The sequence below is a fragment of the Sus scrofa genome, chromosome 14 (genome assembly GCF_000003025.6).
Source record: "Sus scrofa isolate TJ Tabasco breed Duroc chromosome 14, Sscrofa11.1, whole genome shotgun sequence".
Taxonomy (NCBI): domain Eukaryota; kingdom Metazoa; phylum Chordata; class Mammalia; order Artiodactyla; family Suidae; genus Sus; species Sus scrofa.
The window spans coordinates 74,222,691-74,234,746 of record NC_010456.5 but is presented as its reverse complement, the minus strand read 5'-3'; the positions used below and the strand labels follow the sequence as shown (position 1 = coordinate 74,234,746).

The 12,056-nt window shown below is 53.4% G+C and overlaps 1 protein-coding gene across 2 annotated transcripts in view; it reads right to left on the bottom strand.

The window, feature by feature from the left end:
- Positions 1-11,759, bottom strand: part of SLC29A3 (solute carrier family 29 member 3) — a 44,540-nt gene extending 32,781 nt beyond the window's left edge. For both annotated transcript variants that reach the window (XR_002338422.1, XM_001925631.5), the window contains exons 1-2: positions 11,576-11,759; positions 7,966-8,264 (exon numbers count right to left, since the gene is read on the bottom strand). Coding sequence is in view for 1 of the 2 variants with exons in the window: in XM_001925631.5 (XP_001925666.3) it covers positions 7,966-8,264; positions 11,576-11,741 (465 nt within the window). In the remaining variant the exon portion in view is untranslated. The remainder of the gene's footprint in view (positions 1-7,965; positions 8,265-11,575) is intronic.

Here is a 12,056-nt window from a genome sequence, read left to right as displayed (position 1 = left end):
TCAAAGCAGAATTTCTAGAAACCTGGTATTTCCCCGAGCTTATGGTCTCCCCCTCAGCTTCTACCCCCGCCCCCCAATGATGCTGCTCCCCATGGCCACCGAGGGTCCATGCAAAGTTAAAACCAAAGGCAAACTCTCCCCATCCTCAGCCTGAGTGGCTTATAAGCCATTTAGATGACCACTCGCTGCTCCCTGAAAAACTACAATCAGAGGGGGTTTTTTTTGGTTTGTTTGTTTTTGTCATTTTAGGGCCACACCCGCAGCATATGGAGGTTCTCAGGCGAGGGGTTGAATCAGAGCTGTAGCTGCCGGCCTACACCACAGCCACAGCAACATCAGATCTGAGCCGCATCTGTGACCCACAGCACAGCTCACAGCAATGCCGGACCCTTAACCCACTGAACAAGGCCAGGGATCAAACCCATGTCCTCACAGATACTAGTCGGGTTTGTTACCAATCGAGCCACGACAGGAACTCCAATTTTTTTTTTTTTAAGTGTAGATGCTGCTTCATGAAACTGCCGCTTCCCTTACGGACACGCAGGTCTTGCTCGAAGGGGTGTGCACTGGGATCAAAAGCAGTCTGGGAACATCTGGAAGGCTGACATGCAGCACAGGGTTAAGGGCGTGGACACCATGGGTTCAGATGACCCGGCTTGATGGTCACTGACTTTGCCCCTGGGAACAAATTACTTAACATGTATTTTTGAGCCTTAATTTCCTTCTCTGTAAAATGGGTATATAATACCTATTCCTCAGGGCTGTTGTAAGGACGAAATGAGACCATGAAAAGAAAGCCTCTGGCACACTGTAGATTGCCTAAAAAATACCATGGACTTAATGAGCGAACCAGCACAGAGCCTGGCACAGGGCGCAGGTGTGGTAACATTCTCTTTACAGAGAATGTTACAAGGACTCACACAGCAGCTAGCATGTAGGAGGTGCGCAGTAAATACCAGGCCTTCCCTCCCAGCCACATCTGGGGTGCTCTGTGCGTGCTGCCGGGTGGGTCCATGTGCACAGACGACACAGAGGCCACAGAGCTGGCCCCCAGCTATGAAGCGGGTGGGGGAACAGCTAGGACCAGAGCTGAATGCAGTTCTTCTGTCACCTTCTGGGCTCCTCCCAGCTACCCTGCAGTCCCATGGGACAAGCTTCTACAAAACAAATTACTCTTAAAACTCCAGGGGTGGGTCACTGTCCACCCCCCGACCCGATGCAGAGGGGGCGCTGGCTGGTCCTCAGCCCCAGCAGCACAGGAGAGCGTTTCCCTCTCCTCCGTTCTCGTGGCTTCACTTGCTCTTGCCCGTGTCACCCCAGGTGCTAGGACATCCCTCGAAGGCCCAGTCAGCCCTACTGCCCCCTCTCCAGGAGCTGGCAAATGAGGAGGAAGATGAAGGTGGCTATGAAGCCCCCTAGTTCACACCCGAGGAAGTGCGTGCCCAGAGCTGAAGCCTCGCCCCAGGCTGTAGGGCACTGGGGGCCGCAGAGCCATGCTGAGGAATTAATCCAGCTTTGAGTATTTAGGGGAGACAAGCAACCAGACCCTCCACCCATGTCGATCTGTAAGGGTCCCATTGAGGACCTCAGGCTCTGAAGACCAGGCCAAGGAAAGCAGCTCCCCCAACTTCTAGCAGGGAGCCTGCCCTTGGTCTCCCGCCCAGCCAGTTTTGACCACCTGTACGGCAGGAAGTCCTACGAGGAAGTCCTATAAGGGGGCTCACCCAAGGCGCTCACCATGCAGCCTAAGCCTGCTCAATGGGTGCTCCAGTAGAGGCAGAGCACAGCTGCTCATGACCCCTGCTTTCCCTTGGATCATGTGGCCACGTGTTAGTCTCACCTGCAGAGCTGAAAAATGCTTGTGCCCAGGCCCCTTCTTCGATGCCACCGGAACTGGGTGGGTGGGGCGGGCGGGGAGGTTTTCCCAGCTCCCTGGGGGATTCTAGTGCAGAGCCAGAGCCAGGGAGGAGAGGCCAGGGCACGCTGCTTACCGGCACCAGCTCTGCTGACCTCCTGGCTGCTCCACATCCCAGTTCTGCCACTTCCTGGCCAATGACCTTGGGTCAGTGGCTCCAAATCTGTGAGCCTCAGTTTCTCCATTTGAAAACTGAGGATGATAGTACTTCACTCACCAGATCGTTTTGCAGATGAAGTAAGACAGTGGGTCCAATGGCGGTGGGCCGCGTGGCAGGCACTTTGCAGAATCATTACCAAGACCTCTGATGACCTGTCCTCCAGTTTCCTCCTCTTTAAACTGGTTCATCCTGACTGCTTTTAACCCTCCCTGCTTGAACTGAGATCTCTGCCATTCATTGTAAGAATAGCTCTCAAGTCACACTATCCTGCTGCTTTGGGAGACTGAGGGCTTGGGCCAGGACCAAGGTGCCATGAATGAGAAGACACTCTAGGCCTCCACCTGCTGAACCAGGTCAACCTGGGTCCCTTCCCAGGTCGACCAGGCATCCCGCTTCATGTCTCTGCCAACCCACCTGAAAGAGATGGAACTCCTTCTGTGACCCCTAGATCTTTGGCTCCGTTGCAAAGCCATGCCATTCCTATCCTGGACTGGGGTAATGGGGTTTCCCGCCCCTCTAAAATAACTAATGTAACAAATATTTATCACACGCTATTTTGTGCTAGAGGCACAGGGATGTACAGTAAGACAGCTGTACTCACTATCCCCAAAGAGCCAACCACTTGGTGGGGGAAGCATCCTCCTCTGTGAAAAGGGTGTTATCATCAGGGATAACAGTTCCTGCCTCACCAGGGGCTGGGGGCTCAATGAGATAATGCAGGCAAAGTGCTGAGAGCCACGGCTCCCCCACAACAAGTGCTAAATACCAAGGGGTGTGGGGTGAGGACCAGATGGCGAAGTACTCTGGTAGATTCTAGGGACCCAGATGAGGAGCCCCCAACTCAGGGGGGGCAGCAGGGGAGGGCCTCAGAAGTAAGGGATGCATCTGCCTCCTGCCCCACTCCCTGGGACTGGGCTATGGGCCCCCACTCTGGTCAGGGGATGGACGGAACAGCAGTAGGTGGCCAGGCCAGGGTCCTGGCCCTGCTGACATCCAGTCCACGACCTGGACACATCCCAGAGCCCTCCTTAGAGAGGAGCCCTGGACAGGCCAAGGACCTGAGAAGAAGGTGTATGGAGGGGCCATGGAGGTCTCCTGGCAGAGAATGACCAGGAGAAGGAGCCAGCACCCTCCTGTCTGGGACAGAAAGGTAGCTTACAGTCCTACAGACATGCAGGAGGCCGAGGGGAGGGCAAAGAGGCCCCCACAGGCTCAGGGATGGTTTATAAACCTCAGAGGCCAGGGGAGGACCAGGGCAGGGGTGGGGGCAGGAGGAGCTGGGTGGAGGTGGGGCTGGAGAAGAGGTAAGGGATGCTGATGGCTGGGACGCTGGGTCCAGAATCCAGGCCTAGAGCTAAGGCCCTGGGGCTCCCAGGGTGGAAGAAGAGGCCAGACTGAGGGCAGGCTCTCCGTAGAAGAAAGATAGGGTGCAACCAACCAGGGTGTGGGGTGGCCCCTGTCTCTAGTCCCCCTGCACCAGTTTCGGAGCAGGACAAATTCGGCAGACATCAATCCACCTAAATTCTCCATAACATTGTTTATGGCCCTTCCTAGCTATGTGATCAGAGGCAGGCTACTAAACCTTTCTGAGCCTCTGGCTTGTTTGAAAAAACCAGGGTTAATGGGAGACAATGTGTGTAACCCCTTTGTCAGCCCAGTGGGCCCAGAGTTGGGCTCAGAAAACAGCAGTTGTCGGGGCTCCCCACTGCACCATCTTCTCCTATCAATTCTTCCTTGTTTATGCTCGAATTTTTTGGGCTCCAGGCCCACAGTCCTATGGCGAGTTTATTCCAAGTTCTTATTCCAGAGAATGGAAATGAAGGGGGCATGTGAGCAAAATGCTTTCTAAACCACCCCAAAGCTGCTCCAGGCAGAAGGGAAGGAGCCTGAGAAGGTTGGTGACCTTGAAAGTGACATAACTGGGGGCGGGAGACTGTGCAAACATGCCTATGGAGTCAAGCTCCCCATCCAATGGCATCCATCCCTGGGAAATACCAGAAGGAAAGCACAGCGAAAAAGCAACATCCAGACCCACAGCTAATTGAGTTGCAGGTGGCGGCTGGAGACAAACCCATTTGACTCTCCCCCCTCCTTCACCCAGAGTAGCCCTCAGGTGACAGCGCGGACCAGCCGCCTCTCGCAGGGAAATCAGGAAGAGAGGGGGGAAAAGAACTGGGGAGGTAGGTGGCAGGGATGAGGAATTAGGCAAAGAAAAATGGCCCGCAAAATGCAGAAACACCCCAGCATGCTTGCTTCCCAAACCCGGTCCATGAATCGAGGGGTGACAGGTCTCCCATCTCTGATGCCAAGAGCCAGGAGCTCCGGGCAGCCGCAGGTACTACATCTGCACCTGCCAGCACTTGGAAAGAGGCAATAAAGCATAGTAGCAGGGCCTGGAATGCTAAGTGCCTGCAGCTGGGAAGAGATCGCCTTGCAGCGAGAGGGGCTCCCAGCACCCATCCACCGGGTCAGGGCCTGGTCCCAGAGACTGGACCTTGGGTCCTCACCCACCCCCCGGAGTCTGCTTCTGGGGGCAGCGGGCAGAGGAGGGGGCAGGACCTGTGCACACGGACCAGCCCTAGGGGCTGCCCCTAGGCTGGGTGCTGGTCCAGACAGAAGGGGATCTTCTGGATGAAGCCCAAGTGGGCTGGCTGATTTACAGAGGCTGGCAGAAAGCTGGGACGCTTGAGTCACTGGTAAATAAAAGTGGATCATAAAGCACCCTGGCTAAGCCAGACGTCTGGAAATACACCAGGGCCACATGCGGCTCAGGAGTGCGGGCCCCATCCCTCAAATGATAATAACGGTAATAATGTTTACCCAGCACTCACAGTAGTGGTGCCAGCCCCTGTTCTAAGTGCTTTGTGTGCATATTAATTTACTTGAGCCTCATAACAACCCTACAAAATTGGTGGGAGTATATCCTCCTGTTATAAACCTGGAAGCTGAGACAGCACAGGGAAGCCGGGGAGCGAAGAACAGAGACAGAGCTTGAACCCACGCTGTCTGTTTCCAGAAGCCCTGCCCTCACCGGTGATTCTCAAACTCTACTGTGCCTGCCAGTCGCCAGGGGGGCGGGTTGGCAGCTCCTGACTCAGCCGGTCTGGGAGCCTGGGACTCTGCTCTCGCGACTCCTAGTCCCAAGACCACACCTTGAGTAGGACGCTCTAAATTACTAAACTACATTCCGGGGACAGCCCTTCGGCTGCAGAAGTGAGTTTATACACACTGCTCTGGCCCCTGGAGGTGTGAGTTCCTCGGTTAACAGAAAGAAGCCCTCTCAAGGTGTCAGAATCAAGGGGCTGGGGCTGAAGGAGGGGGTGTGAAGTCTTAAATTCCATGTCCACATCTCCCCTCAGCCTAATTCAGTCAGAATCTCTGGGGTAAATCAGACTGGGATTTGGGGGCGGGGGCAGGGGCGCTCTGCTGAGGCATGTGGAAGTTCCCAGGCCAGGGATGGAACTCAAGACACAGCAGCAACCTGAGCTGCTGCAGTGACAATGCCAGATCCTTCACCTGCTGGACCACAGCACGAATTCTTGTGAATTTTTTTAAAAGCTCCATGGGTGATTCCCATGTGGAGCCATGGTAGAGCCCTGCAGACAGACAACAGGAATAGCTTAGTCCATGCGTCAGATTCATTGCTAGAGACCTGGAGAAGGTTTTGTGTGGTTAGCTCAGGGATTTCAAAGGTGCTTTCCAAAAAGGGGTGGTGAGCCACCTCCTGGGCTAGTTGAGGGGTATGGCTTGGGTCTGCCGGGGTAGCTTCTTCTTGTCCTCTGAGGCATCCCTGGAAGAGAGGGGCATCTGGCAACCCCAGCCTGGCATGCCTTAGAGGTGCCCCCACTTCCTCCATCCATGTGTGTTCAAGAGAGAACAGACACTGCCCTAGACAACAAGGCTCTTAGCAAAGATTAACCACACTGAGCCCCCTTCTCCACTAGACCTTGACTTTGGCCCCCATCCTGTCATCTATCTGCCCGGCCCAGACTCGAAAGAATCCTGCTAAGCCAGTTTATGGAGAACCCTCCCACTCTTGACATCTGGTCACCCTCAAGATCTGGTCAAGTTCCTCATTCCACACCCTTGGCATCTATGTCTGGTCTGCCTTTAGCGAGAATCCCCCTGCCCTTCATTGTTAATTAACTAGACTTCAATAAAACAAATTTAAAAAGAAAAAGAAAGAATTTTAAATGCTAAAGCTACTTTCCAAGTAAGGTTAGTGACAATTTTTATACTAGACCAAATTATATTTTTTTAAAAAAAATGCTTAATTTATGAGGAAAAAAATCCCCCTACCCTCGAGGGCTCCTTTTAGTAATTTTCCATCCCCTGACCCCATTACTCTGCTCCTGGGCTATAAATCCCTGCTTGTCCTTGCAGTACTTGGAGCTGAGTCCAATCTCTCCTCCTTATTTCAACACTCTTTTTTGGGGGCGGGGGCACACCCACGGTGTATGGAAGTTCCCAGACTAGGGGTCGAATCAGAGCTACAGCTACTGGCCTACGCTACATCCACAGCAATGCCTGATCAGAGCTGGAGCTGCAACCTACCACAGCTCATGGCAATACCGGATCCCCGACTCACTGAGCAAGGCCAGGGATCGAACCTATGTCCTCATGGATACTAATCAGATTCATTTCTGCTGCGCCACAATAGGAACTCCATGCAACGGTCTTCAGTAAAGGCTTCCCTACTGCTTTAACAAGTGGCAGAATAATTTTTTCTTTAACACTCTCCCTGCCCAAAGGAAAGACACCCCATAAAGTGAGCAGCCCTGAGTGGTGAGGGAGGGCTTAATGCCACTGCCAACCAGTTTGAGACTCCTCACCTTGACATTCAGGGCCTGAGCAATGCCTTCAAGGCCCAGGCACTGATCTCAAGCCTTACTTTTCTCTCATGTGCACCCTGCATACAGCAAAACTAGATCCTCACACACAACTGACTTTCCTCCTATCCTGCCATAGCTCAGGCTTTTCCTTCCATCTGGAATGTCTCTAACCCTTCTAATCCACCCGCTCTGGGTCACAGAGATCTCTTCTCTGGAGACCAGACCACTTATCCTCAGTCTTTAATTACCCTTGTCTTCCAAAACTACACAACTCCCATGTGAGCTGGGTACATGGTTCTCTGAGATAAAGACTACACTTAAAAACTACATTTCCCAGTCTCCTTTGCAGCTCATATGATCACAGGACTGTGTTCTGACCAATGCCATGTAAGCTGAAGCAGTGTGTGTTGCTTCCCATGTTGTTCTATTATGTCCTTATGCCTCTCCTTCTCCTCTTCCTTTTTGATGTAATGGCTAGAACTCCAACAGCCATCTTGGGCTATGAAATGATCTTGAACCTGGAAGTAACACATCGTGGAGCAACTAGGTTCCTAACAACATGGAACATTGTATTAGCACTGGACTGGCACCTCCAGACTTGCACGTGAGAGAAAAATGACCTTCCATCTCATGGTAGCCACTGCTCTTTTGGAATTTAATGCAACTCACTGCTGAACTTAAGGCTATTAAATCCACCCTTTGAAGCCCCTGGAGGCATGGACTCTAGATTCTTGGGTTACCATACTGCATTGCACAGAATCATCATTTGCATCTCTTTCCCAAGATAAATACTAAGCAATGTGAAGGTTGGGATTGTGTCTTAGCCATTTCCATCCTCCCCTGCCACGGGAAGCCTGAGGCCTCATACACAACACAGAGCACGTCATAGGGCTGAAGTGAATTGTTTCTATGTACCTTATGCCACACAGCTTCCCAATTTGCATCCATACTCTCAGCACACTGCAAGCCTTCCTGGAAGGGTGCACCCAAGTGAAGTCACCCTTCACCCTCTCCAGCCCGCTTGCTCCCCGCCGCCTTCCGGGAAGAGCACCCCTTACCAGGATGTCCGAGCCCTTAGGCTCCTCCCCCGTGGCTTGGCTGGAGCAGTTGCTGAGTTTGAATAGCCAGTACTCCTGGGCAGTGACAAAGAAGTTCCATGGCAGCAGGCTGCCAATGCCCAAGCAGAAGAAGACGATGTAAGCAGCATTGAAGCGGTCCTCAGGCCTCTGCAGGCTGGGTGGTGGGTGGTCCAGAAGCTTCTCGAGCAGTGCTTCTTGGTCAGCCCGGAGAGAGCTGCTTGCAGTTCTGTAGGTGGAGTTGGAGCTGTGATGAAAGTCATCCTCTGAGATGATGGCCACTGTTGGAGCAGAGAGACAGGACAGGTGAGCAGAAGCTGAGGCTGGGCACAGTGGGGGACTCATCCTACAGAGCTGACTATGCCCCCGCCCTGGCATCTACAGGATCACCAAAGCATGGTTAGGCAGCTTTAGGTTTAAAGATTAGGGAGAAAGACAAGTTGTCACAATGTAAGTGACCTCAGGTCCCCCCACCCCTATCCCGCCCAATCCATGTAGGGACAACATAGTCGCAACCACGTGTGAGGCTGGCGGGGAGTAAGACCCTGTGGCATAGTGGGGCCTGTGGCAATCAAGGCAGAAAGGCAAACCTGGTCCCAAGGCATTCGAATTTCTAAGCGGCCATAACAAAAGGAATTAGGACCCTTGATGAAGGAAGAATGCTCTAGAAACTCTTTTCAGCTTTACAGGAGAAAAGTAAGGAGCAGAAAAGTGTGTAGAATAGGGCACTTTTTGTGCAAAAAAGGCAGGGATGGAGTAGAGAGGGAAGAGAAAAAATACACCAAATATACTATCCTCTGGAAGGATACACAAGAAATTTTGAACAGTGGTTGCCTGGGTGCAGAGAGGCTGGGCACAGGGAGGGCACTGTATGATCTTTTGTGCCTCTCGAATTCTGAACGTTGTGAATGTGTTGTGTTCAAAAATAAAGTCGTAAATAAAAATGACATTCGAATTAAATAACTTTTTTTTAAAATGCACAGTATCTAGAGCTGCCTGCAGAAGCCAGTCTGAAACATTGAAGAGTCCACTCTCTCATTTCATTTGTGGGGATACCAAGGTCCAAAGAGCAGGAGGTCACAGACCCTGCAAACAGCCAAGCCTGGGTTTGCAGCTCCTGCCTGGGGCCCACCTCTGTTCATCACATCCCACCAGGAGACAGCAACTCTCAGTCAGTGGTAGCAGCTAAGATACACTAAAGAGTCTAGGTTGCCAGTAACTGCTGCGTACATGGCCTTGGGCAAGTCACCATGCTCCGAGCCTCAATTTCCCCATCTGCAAACCCAGGGAAGCCTTTTTCACAAGAGTTACAATAAATTGCAACTGGCTGGCAATGCTGACAAACATCCGCATCTTCCCTGCCATCCTGGGCTTGTCACCTGGCTGGCTGTGGAATTTGGCTGCAAGGAAGCATGCCTCCTTCTATGCTCTATATAGCACCCAGGCCATGGCAGCAGCTTGATAAATGAGAAATATTTCCATAAAGCTGAGGAGAGGACACTCTGTAGTCCCTTCTGCGGTAGCTTCCTCCCTACCCAATAAATCAACCGATCTCGACTCACATAGGAGGCTGAGCCTTAACTCAGAGCATCAAGCCAGCTGGGTGAGATGGGAACGCTGTCAGAGAGGTACAGAGCCTTATCTGCTATTTCAAGAGACCCTCACAGTATTTCTCGGAATTAGGCAGGACAGAAATTATTGCCTCCTTTTTATCAAATGCAAAGAACTAGGCCTTGGGAGTGCCCATGGTGGAGCAGTAGAAACAAATCCGACCAGTATCCATGAGGATGTGGGTTTGATCCCTGGCCTCGCTCAGTGGGTTAAGGATCTGGCATTGCCGCGAGCTGTGGTGTAGGTCGCAGACGCAGCTCGGATCCCTTGTTGCCGTGGCTGTGGTGTAGGCTGCAGCTACAGCTCCAATTTGACCCCTAGCCTGGGAACTTCCATATGCCGTGGATGCGGCCCTAAAAAACAACAATGAAAAAAAGAACAAGGCCTTAAAGTCACTTGATTTGTCCCACATTCAAATAGTAGGCATTTTTGATAGTTAAAATTAAATCTAGGGTTTGATCCCTGGCCTAGGAACTTCCTCATGCCACGGTGCAGCCAAAAAAAATTTAAAAAGAGTGAGGTTACATAGCCAAGCCGTCTGAGGCCCATGTGGATCCCCTTGCTTCCCTGGGAGGAGGGTGGCTGGCAATGTGCAACCTTGCCTGCTGGCTCCAGTTATAGACTTTCTGGAAAGCCTCCTGGCCGGTGAGCTGGGAGCAGAGGCGAAAGCAGCAGCACGAGGCACTCTCATCAGTATTTGCTGAATGAAGAGACTGTGCGGCCAGGATGTTTTTTCCTACTGGGGGTGCATGTACCCTGCAGGAGGCAGGCAGGAGGCTGCCGGATGCCCAGAGCATCCGAGTCAGCAAGTCTATTTTAAATTCCCCTGGCTGAGCAGAGCCCTTTCCCAGCTTCGATTCACAGGGAGCTCAGCACTAACAAACTAACCAGTGTGGCCACACACATCACTTCTAAATTAGTGTTTAAAAAAATGTAAAAATTATGACCCGTGAAGGATGCCAGACAAAGGGCAAGTGGTTCTTTCCAGATTCTCCAGCTCCAGGGGTTGGGGGCAGGGGCCAACGGCTCAGTCACTCAGGCCACACTCAGCTGGAGTTCATTCTCAGCTCCAGGTGTCTATTTGTCCAGGACCATTCAGCCTTGACCAAGCTTCTCAAGGAGCCAGGAATTTTCTCTACCCAGGTCACAGGCCAGGGCACTGGAGTGAGCAAAGTCTTATTACTCTTTATGAAAGCTAGCTGCTGGCTTTTGGATTACAAAGAAAAAAGAAAAGAAAAGAAAAGGGACAGTCACTGTGTCCCCAGGACACAGGCTGTGGCCTTCAGTGTGTTCCTCAGGCACCTGCAAGAGCTGGCTTGGCTCAGCGCTGCTCCCTTCCTGGGTGACCAGAGGCAAAGGGCAGCAGGTGCACAAAGCAGCAGAAACTCAAGGGGCCTGGCGCCACCGCAGGCCATCCTTTGGGCTTGGGCACTGATTCCCAGGAAGTTTGATTCTGGCTAAGTCAATCTGTCTCTGTGCCTCAATTTCCTCACCTGTGAAATGGGGGCAGGTGGGTAGGTGAAACAACCTATAGGAAAACATGGCTTGGAAACACAGAGCAACACGCAGGGCCAGGGCTGAATCCTCCTTGAGGCTGCCGACATCCTCTGCCTCCGGCTCCCCACTTTGGACAAATGGGACCTTATGAATGCTTTGGGCTGATTTGTCCCACCCAGGTCCCCCACATCCAGTTTCAGGAAATCCACAAGGAGGAGAGGCGAGAATCCGGGAAGAAAGAAGGTGGAAACCTAGAGAGAGGGGAAGGAAGAGGCGAGTGGGGAAAGAAAAGAGCAGAGAGGAGGAGGAGGGACGCTGTGGAGGGGGTCGCAGCGAGAAGAAGCCGGGGTCCTGAGGCTCCGGTGGAGCCCTGGCAGGAGGGCCGTGGCGGGAAGCCGCCGAAAGCGCGAGCCCGGGGAGCGACTGGGAGCCTGAAGAGCTGGGCGCCGGCCAGGCCCGCGCCCAAGAGCCGGCCCGCACTTACTGTCGCCGCCGTGCCGCCACCGATACTGCCTCCCGGGCCGCCGCGGCCACTGTGACTCCCGGCTCCGCGGCGCCGCAGGCCGGGCTCCGCCCCCGGCCCCGCCCCTGCCCGCCTCCGCCCGCAGGCACTTCCGGGTTTGCCAGGCTCTTTGGTTTAGCTGCTCCATGCGCTGCGGCGCCGGCGCCGGGCTGCAGGCACGCGCCCATCTCACGGGTAGAGAGAGTGAGGCGCCGGGCCACCAGGTGCACTGCCCAGGCGGGCGGGCGATTGCGCGGTCACCGGGCTCCCGGTGCTGCCGCCGCGGCTTCTCCACCGTGAGCCCGACCCTGACAGCCCTCCTTTTCAGCTCCCATAGCCCTGCTCCCCAGAACACCGAAGAGCTCTCCACACGCTTCCAGGCTCCTGCAATCTTACACCCTCCTTCTTGATCCCCTGTTGTTCCCGTACCCCTGCCCCGCGCCGCCTCAGGGATCCTTCTGTG